The following is a 10050-nucleotide window of genomic DNA, read 5'->3' as shown; positions in this document are numbered from 1 at the left end:
CGGGAGCCCATTAAAATTTGTAACAATGAGCAAATAACTCTGCAACCTTGAAATGAGTGACACTTTAAACGCCCCGACTTTTTATGCTTTGATAATATTGCCAATAGGGTTAACTGCCTGCGCTTTTTCATGTTTTATTAGTTACCCAGCAAACTCTCCATGTCCCCTAGTTTAGTACTTGTTACCCCATGTTATGGAGCTTCCGCCTCCTAAAATTATGTACATGCTACATACAGCGTAGTGCATTTGTTTGTGAATAATCCAGACTACAAGTTTCTCCTTTTATATATATATTTTTTATTATACTGTTTTTTGTTTTTTTTTGATACACATATTGGTTGTACAAAGTTGTGTTATAATAACTTTTTTGTATGTTTTACTACTTTTGCACAATAAAAACACATGGAAAAATACAATTACAAAAGTATCATCTTGAATTTCTGGTTTTAAGCCCAAAATACATTAACTGATCAAATGTTTGGTAAATATTGAACACTGATCAGTTTTATTAAATGGATCATACCCCTAAAGCTTATTATTGGTCACCCTTGCATTTGAAGAATGACTGCAAATAATCTTAGTGTTTTATTTATGCAAATATTTTTCAGACTAATATTTGGCATAAATGGCGTGTTGGTCCTGTTGTATTATATGTACAAATAAAATTCACAGAAACTTATTTTTAAGTAACAGAATCATTTAAAAAAAAAATAATTGTGTATAGATATTGTTGCTGCACACTTATGACATCCGTCACCTAATTCCCAGTGCTGCTGGTCCTCTATGCTCAGTAGCTTAGTCCAACCACTTAAGGTACCTTCACACGAAGCGACGTTGCAGCGATAGCGACAACGATGCCGATCGCTGCAGCGTCGCTGTTTGATCGCTGGAGAGCTGTCATACAGACCGCTCTCCAGCGACCAACGACGCCGAGGTCCCCGGGTAACCAGGGTAAACATCGGGTTACTAAGCGCAGGGCCGCGCTTAGTAACCCGATGTTTACCCTGGTTACCAGCGTAAAAGTAAAAAAAACAAACACTACATACTCACATTCACGTCCCTCGCCGTCTGCTTCCTGACACTGACTGAGCGCCGGCCCTAACAGCACAGCGGTGACGTCACCGCTGTGCTTTCACTTTCACTTTAGGGCAGGCGCTCAGTAAGTGTCAGGAAGCAGACGCTGGGGGACGCGCAGGTGAGTATGTACTGTTTGTTTTTTTTACTTTTACGCTGGTAACCAGGGTAAACATCGGGTTACTAAGCGCGGCCCTGCGATTGGTAACCCGATATTTACCATGGTTACCAGTGTAAAACATCGCTGGTATCGTTGCTTTTGCTTTCAAATACAACGATACACGGCGATCGGACGACCAAATAAAGTTCTGGACTTTATTCAGCGACCAGCGACATCACAGCAGGATCCTGATCGCTGCTGCGTGTCAAACTAAACGATATCGCTAGCGAGGACGCTGCAACGTCACGGATCGCTAGCGATATCGTTACAAAGTCGTTTCGTGTGAAGGTACCTTTAGATTCTGTAGGAATTCCTGCTTTAAGCAAGATAATTAATATGCATGACAAACATAAAAGGGAATCAGTCACCACATTTGCATATCTTCATGTAAAATAAGCTCTGGAGGCAGAGTTATCTGCAGGCAGCATCCGCCCCGGAGCCTGGAAGAGGTAATTTATATAAAGTGACACACTTGGGGACTGTTTTCAGCAGTCTATAGCTTGTATGCCCATAGTAATAGTTTAGGTAGGTCAAATGTGGTGACAGATTCCCTTTAAAAGCACTGAACAGTAAACTGAAGGATAATCAGAAGAACACCAGGGGGCGCCATAATAAGTCTGTAACAGCAAATTCTGGACATAGGAAAAATATATTGTTTATTCTAATGTAAAAATTGTGTCACGCTCACGCCCTGACTGGTGGCTGGTGGGCGTGAGCTCGGGGGTTTGTGGCCCCACTGTGCCACAAACCAGACTACCCTGGAAGGGGCGTGACTATGACAGCTGCCTGGGTTGTCACTGGAGCCTCTGATGGTGAGGTCAGGCTTGTGCAGCAGGCAGCTGCCAGGTGCTACTCCAGGGTGGTGTCTGGCTGTGGCTGCTGATCCCACTTGGGAGACAGGAACACCAGGATTGGTTCCGGCATCAGGCAGGACTGGCAGAAGAGCACGGCTGAAACTCAGACGAGTAGGCTGGCACGGCTGAGACACAGGGCTGGTAGAGACACGGCAGAGAACACAGGGCTGGCAGGCACGGCAGAGAACACAGGGCTGGCAGGCACGGCAGAGAACACAGCGCTGGCAGACACGGCAGAGAACACAGGGCTGGTTGATGTGGATTATGAAGGAACAGGTAGGGACCTGTTCACACTGGAGTTGCAGGTACGGATATGTAGTATGGAGAAACAGGTAGGGACCTGTTCACACAGGAGGTGCAGGAACGGATATGAAGTATGGAGGAACAGGTAGGGACCTGTTCACACAGGAGGTGCAGGAACGGATATGAAGTATGGAGGAACAGGTAGGGACCTGTTCACACAGGAGGTGCAGGAAAGGAAACAAGCAGAAAGGAATGAGGTATGAAGGAACAGGTTGGGACCTGTTCACACAGGAGATGCAGGTACGTAAACAAGCCAGAAGGAAAGGAGAATGAAGGAACAGGTTGGGACCTGTTCACACAAGAAGAGAACCGCAAGGCTGCGGATAGGAGCGGTAGCGCAGCAATAAAAGCTAAGCAGAGCAGAACCACAAGGAATGTGGAGAGGAGCTGCAGCAAGAGATTACTGCAGCAGCAGAAGCTAAGCAGAGTGGAGCCACAAGGAATGTGGAGAGGAGCTGCAGCAAGAGGTTTCTGCAGCAGCAAAGCAGAGCAGAACCGCAAGGAATGCGGAGAAGAGCTGCAGTAAGAGATTCCTGCAGCAACAGGAGTGGAGCAGAGTAGAACGGAGCAGAATCGCAGGAGTGCGGAGCAGAAGTAAAGCCACAAAGGTACAGAGCAGGCAGAGCCGCAAGAGTGCGGAGCATAAGCAGACTGAGAACACAAGGAAAGACACAACAGGGAAGGAAGCCACAGACAAGGAGACCGAGATAAGACTAAGTTCAGACAAGGTAATGGAACAAGACAAGAAACAAGAACAAAGACACAGGGACCAGGATATTCTGCCTCCTGGAGGGCGGACAACAAGATCCAGGCAAGAACACAGAGAAAAGCCTCTAGAGAGGGAGTAACACAGAACAAGGCCTGGCAAACTCAGAAGCTAAACACAAACTGAGCTAACACATTGCACAGGCCCAGTCCACTGGGTGGAGCTGCATGAAATACTGGAGGCTTCTTGGTAATTGGTCAGGAACAGATTAGACAGATGCACCTGATTCCTATGAGAACCAGAGAGTTCAGGCACCGCCCCCCTATGCACACAGCCATGAAGCATGCAGAGGAACAGAATACGGAGCTGGCAAGAAACAGAAACCACATCATGGCCTGGAGCAGTGGGTAAGATAGTGTGAGAGATGAGAGGCCATGCCGTGATGCCAGCAGAGTTGTTACAAACTGTTTTGTTCTGTCGCCTATAAAATGTAATGTATAATCGTATAAGGCAGTCTCCATTTAAAATGAAAGAGGAGCTTATATTATTTTTTACATGCTAAACGGGCCACATCATGTTACAGGATTGAATATCTGAATAAAACATTTTTAATTTTTTATGTCTCATATCAGTTGTGGAGATATTAGATTTCAAAGGTTATCTACTAATTATCCTTTCAACCAGGGGTGTTAGCAGAGATTCTTCTAAAGGGGCTTTTACTTTTTCCCCTGTATAATTTTGGCCAATCATAAGCAGGCAGCATAATTCAGGGGGAAAAAAAGAAAACACCCCGAGAGAAGCTTAAAACCGGCTTTTTGTATGTGATCTGGTAAAACGTATATTATATATTTCTAATCAGGTGACGCTGATCTTACGGCCGGCATGTGCGATTACAAGTGCAGTTGGAGTAAAGCAGAGCTGTCTCCTTACATACAGCGCTCTGCAGCTATCCCAAATATTAAGAAATAATGCATAGATACATAGTGCTGTATGTGAAATAGATGCAGAGCGGGGTGTGTAGTGACACACAGCTCTGCTCTCCTACTACTGCATTTATCACAGTAGGTATTGGTAGCGAGATCTGGGTGACCCAGTTAGACACATCAGTCTTACCTGATCATACAGAGGAAGCCGAGTCTGACATTCTCTGACCGAGTTTTCTTTCTATTCTCTGCATGACGCCTCCTACTTATGAATTACAAAGTCATGCAGGGAAAAAGAAAACACCCCCAGTAATTAATCTTTGGTTGAAAGGGAAATTAGCATCTAAACTCTATAAGCTAATATCTCTACAAAGTAGATGAGAATTTAAAAAAATACATATTTATTCAAATTTTCAGCCACTTTTGCATGATTTCGCCAGTTTGGCATGTCAAAAAATTGTCTTTAAATAACCCATACATAGCACATATGTAAAAGAAAAAAGTCAAAGTGATTGCTACTGATAGCATAATCAACGATGAGGCTGTTTTAGCAAGGGTTTCTGTGATACATCAGATGACTGTATATTTGCATCTATTGGAGTTTCTCGAACGGTACTGTCAAATACATTTCTAATCTCAAATTTACAGCAGCTTGGGACTTTGGCGAAGCTTGTTGTATCTTTGTTAAACCCAAAACGCCACTGGATATATTGCTCTTCTGCGCATTTTACAAGTTTTTCACTATCTAAATCGTGAATGTTCAATAATGGATCATTGTACTGAAGAATGTAGACCAATATGTGTTGGTCCAGGACCAGTTTTTTAAACATAGTGGAGTTAGTGATGCACTCCCCTTCATTTGATCGGCAGCAGAGCTGATTTTCCAACTCATTTTCTTTCTGGCATTTTAAACATTGACACCATTTAGGAAGAGTTGGGGATTTTTTGAAGCCTTTTGTAATAAGAGATGATAATTCCATTCCAGTTGCTGCAGGAACTTCCATCCATCTAAATATTTCACTAGAAGTAAATTTTCCTCTCTGAAACATAAAATGTTTTGAAAATGTTAGATATATAAATAAAAAATAATTTATACTACCAACATTATATACGAAGACAATATTATTCAATATACAGTAAATTCATAAATCATTTTTTACTATTCTTATCCAATAAGAAGCCAATACAAAGCATTTTGAATTAGAATTATTTTCTATAAAAGTAGACTTTTGCTCTAAGGAGGCAGCTGTAGTGCCATTCATAGAAGCGGTTGCTTGGGATCGAATGTAAATACCTCTTATCTTGGACAGACCACCTTATTCGAGTCAATTATACATAACTGGACGCTCTTTAATTGCTGCACAGACCCGCAATCCATTCATATCAGGAAGAGATAATCTACAGTATAAAGCTTTTTTAATGGATTTGATGCTAACATCAGGGATCACATGTAGTGAACATGGATGCAAAGTGCTCCATAAATAAATTTGGAACACTTATCATGAAAGCGCTCCTCAATAACCTTGCTTGCTGATAAACTTCTTAGAACAGAAGATGCTGTTCCTTCAAGTGGTTCTCCACTATTATTCGACCCCTTTTTAATGTCATTAATGTGCTTAGTAAAATTTGAAAAAAAAAAACATACTTAATTCTCAGACCAGCGATGCTCCACTGCTTAGAACGCTGTGATCCTTGGCGATCTTGTGATATTGTTTATGTCATCTGAATACTGGAGCCTTCCAGCAGCCTCTGATGGGCTGCAGCCTTCCACTTCGATATGGCAGAACTGTGAAAGCTGCAGCCCACAAGCAGTTGTTAATAGGCTGCAGCACTCGCAACATAAATTATATCACACGATCGCTAAAGACACAGCATTCATTCCTCCGATGAAGCCAAGTTGATGAAACCAAGTTGATGAAACATGTTGGGGTGGCTAGTAGTTGACTAATTTTAATTAGCACATGCAATGATAGGCAATGATGTATATAATAAAACATTAGAGAGAGTAAGAGCCTGCAGTAAATTGACAGTCCATGTCCGTAATAAAGCTAGTTATAGGAATTTTGTCCTGAACCCACTGAATCTATGATTAGAATATTAGACTATGAAGTTGAAGCGCCCCCACGTGTAGGGCAATGGGGTACTCGGTACCGGGTCCTTCTCAGTTCTGGGGATTTCACGGTGGCCCGACCCGGTCCATGGCCCTTTTGAGGGACGTCCAATTAAAGGTGAAGTTTGTACGGTGTTCGTGACACCACCTGTGGTATTCGGTCAGGGTGACCGACGCTGCTAGGGGTCCGCTGGGGTGATGGAGTGGCAGCTAAATGGTATACCTTCCCACAGGTGAAGTGTATCCCCAGGGCTTCCCTGATGTGTAGATGGTAATGGTGTAGGGCACGGTAAATAACGAGGACACAAGGTTGCAGTCTCTTTACCTTTTACTGAAGACTTCAGCGTCCACAGTCCAGAGTACCGTTCACAGGGCAGGTGGAATCCGGCCGGTCCGAAGGCACATCCAGAGTTCCCTTATCCATTGTGGAAATCAGTAGCCTTCCTACTAGCGCCTGTGTGTTGTAGTACCTCCCTGCTGAGCACCACGGGATAGTCCTCACAACTCTCATAGATGTTTCTGATGTTCTCTCTCTGTCCCCCAGATGGTATGGATAGGACAACCCGTATGACGGGGTAGGCCTGGACCTTATTTATAGGGGAATCATATAAACCAAACCATGCGTGCACCACTAAGGCTGGTTTCACACTTGCGTTTTGATCTGCAGCGTTTTAGCGCTAAAAAACGCATGCGTTTTTTTTCCTATTCTTAACATTAAAAAATGCATGCATTTTTTAGCGTGCGTTTTGACGCGTTTTCGGCAACGCATGCGTTTTTTGACGCGTGCGTTCATTTGCAGAAATGCAACATGTAGTAATTTCTAGCAGCGTTTTTTTGCCGCAAAAAAACGCATGCGTTTATTCGCGGCAAAAAATGCATTGCTGTCTATTTAAACGCATGCGTTTTTAAGCACATGCATTTGCTTGCGTTAAAAACGCATGCGTTTTTACCGAAAAACACAAGAAAACACAAGAAAAATCAAGAAAACCCTAACCCTAACCCTAAACACAAGAAAAAACAAGAAAACCCTAACCCTAAGGTTACTAGGGATCCTAACCCTAAACCTAACCCTAACCCTAAGGTTAGGATCCCTAGTAACCCTTGGGATCCTAACCCTAACCCTAGGGATCCTAACCCTTAGGGTTAGGGTTAGGATCCTAACCCTTAGGGTTAGGATCCCTAGGGTTAGGGTTAGGGTTAGGATCCCAAGGGTTAGGGTTAGGGTTTGGATCCCTAGGGTTAGGGGTAGGGTTAGGGTTTGGATCCCTAGGGATAGGGGTAGGGTTAGGGTTTGGATCCCTTTATCACCTTGATGGTGGGGGGTGGCTTATCAGTGACCTGGTGACCAGGACATTCTAATAAAAAGCTACCCCTAACCCTAACCCTAGGGATCCTAACCCTATCCCTAACCCTAACCCTAGCTAATTCTATTAATAGTGTGTTTTCTAGTTGATTTTGATGATTGGCAGCTGTCACACACTTCTCAGCATGCATTTAAAAAACGCAAACGCGGGAAAAAACGCATGTTAACGCGGGAAAACGCGGCGTTTTCCCGCGGTTTTTTTTTTTGGCGCAAAAACGCATGCGTCTAAATAACGCAGCGTTTGCATGTGTTTACATGCATTTTGTCACCACATGCGTTTTTTTAAAAAACGCTGCAGATCAAAACGCAAGTGTGAAACCAGCCTAATAGAGAATCCCAAGGGTGCTCGGATGTAAATCACTAGGGTTCAGTGCAAAGAAGAATAAATATGAGAACCTACAAGAAACGCACTACCAGAACCAATATAGAAATATAATAAACTTTATTAAGTAACCAATAAAAACAAGTTATACATGTATCACAGGGAAAACCAAATGGCAATGATCACCAAACAAAGGCAATGTGGAGAACAACAGGCAAAAGAGTAAACAGTACATAAAAACCTCTTAGTGTATTGCCAAAAGTGCAAATGCTTAGTATATTGCAGTATACAGGATAGAGAGGCCCCCACAGATAAATACGTAATCCAAAAGCAAAAGTGCTGAGTGCTATAAACGTATATAGTAGGAAGACAGTCATCCCTAAGAGGAAAAACTAAGTAAAAATCAATGAATCATATTACCTGGAGATAAACCACACTGCCACGAGCCCCAACACGCGTTTCGGCGCGATGCCGTCTTCCCCCGGAAGAAGGCATCGCGCCGAAACGCGCGTTGGGGCTCGTGGCAGTGTGGTTTATCTCCAGGTAATATGATTCGATGATTTTTACTTAGTTTTTCCTCTTAGGGATGACTGTCTTCCTACTATATACGTTTATAGCACTCAGCACTTTTGCTTTTGGATTACGTATTTATCTGTGGGGGCCTCTCTATCCCGTATACTGCAATATACTAAGCATTTGCACTTTTGGCAATACACTAAGAGGTTTTTATGTACTGTTTACTCTTTTGCCTGTTGTTCTCCACATTGCCTTTGTTTGGTGATCATTGCCATTTGGTTTTCCCTGTGATACATGTATGACTTGTTTTTATTGGTTACTTATTTATAGGGACCCTAGTGATGCCCCTCTCCCACAATTTGCCTCCGTGTCTTCTTAGGTATTAAGGTCGGGCAACCAACTTGGAATTGACTGTCCTGCCGGTCTCTGAAGTAATGCGTAGAGTCAATTACTCCCTCGGTGTTCCGGCCACCGGCTACGCGCCTCAGAAGGAGGCTGCTGATCTTGGGGCAGGTCTCCTCCCGGTATTATCTCCTTGTGCTGTGACCTCGTTTCTCACTCTCCACAATACAGTTCCTTTCTTGTCCTTTCTTAGGATGCTGCCGCAATGGGTGCAGGCGCAGCTCCGTAACGTTCTATCTCCTGCTTAGCCTCTGTCAGGATCCCACCCCTGACAGGGACCCTCTGTCTACAGCTCAGATGTTCCTCCTTTTCTCCCTGTCTGCCTGACAGGTCCTCTCTGGGTCAAACCCAGGCAGCTTCTGACTGACTTCCTCTCCAACCCACCAGTTTTACCCGTGTGTGAGGAGTGCCCTAATAGATAGAAGCAAGGCTCCCCCTGGTGGACTGGAGTGTGAAGTGTAGTGTGTGACTTGTGATACCTGGTCAGGTGAACTCCTTTAGTACCATCAAACGTAATATCACTCCCCCTGGTGGAGGAGCGACATTACTGCAACGACCAGGACTCTGGGGCGTTGCACATTGCACACTGTTTTTTTCCTATACATTGCATGAGCTTATTTTAATAAGGTAGTGCAATTATCCTGTTATTAATCATTTTTAGTTAACAGTATGATGCTGGTCACTACTAACGAACAAGCCGCAAGGCTGGATAGTCAAGAGGCCAGAGGTCAAAAGCCAGTAGGGTACGTCATAGACAAAGGTGAGACAAAGGTATAGTCAGGGCACAGTTGGAGGTCAGAATTTCAAGAAGGTAGCGGATCACAACAAAAGGGCTAGGCAAATGCAAGGTCAAGGCAAATCCAAGGTAAAGCAACAAAGATCAGAACAAAAGACTAGGAGCACAGAGCAAACAAACACCTCTTGAGCAAAGCTGCAATTGTCAAAAATCTACAGCAGAGAGCTGGCTAAATAGCAAGGTAATTACTCTGAACAGGAGACACATGGATAAAGCCCCGGCACACCCTGGTCTTGAGTGGAAGACCAAACTGTCACTCAAGACACTGAAAACTCAACACGCCCCAGCATCTGATTGGACTGCTGAGCTGTCGATTACCACACAGACCACTCAGCACGCCCCTGTCCTAGATTGGATGGCAGAACTGTCATTCAATACGTCCAGACACTCATATAGGAGGTATCATGACAAAAAGTTATATTTTAGTTTAGGGTCTTTAGTTAGAGGGCTTCTAATTGCCTTTGGCAATTTGTTATTAATAGTAATTACTCCTACGCCGACTGTGGGACAGTTATATTTTT

General features: G+C 43.7%; 1 protein-coding gene across 2 annotated transcripts in view; it reads right to left on the bottom strand.

The window, feature by feature from the left end:
* Positions 1 to 1357: 1357 nt before the first annotated feature.
* The window catches only part of P2RX7 (purinergic receptor P2X 7), a 117810-nt gene continuing 109117 nt past the window's right edge, over positions 1358 to 10050 (bottom strand). For both annotated transcript variants that reach the window (XM_077292920.1, XM_077292923.1), the window contains one exon: positions 1358 to 5060. In XM_077292920.1, the coding sequence (XP_077149035.1) occupies positions 4551 to 5060 (510 nt within the window). In that variant the 3' untranslated portion in view covers positions 1358 to 4550. The remainder of the gene's footprint in view (positions 5061 to 10050) is intronic.

Source organism: Ranitomeya variabilis, chromosome 1 (genome assembly GCF_051348905.1).
Source record: "Ranitomeya variabilis isolate aRanVar5 chromosome 1, aRanVar5.hap1, whole genome shotgun sequence".
NCBI classification, from domain to species: Eukaryota; Metazoa; Chordata; class Amphibia; order Anura; family Dendrobatidae; genus Ranitomeya; species Ranitomeya variabilis.
The sequence above is the reverse complement of the archived record's forward strand: the minus strand, read 5'-3'. Positions and strand labels throughout refer to the sequence as shown.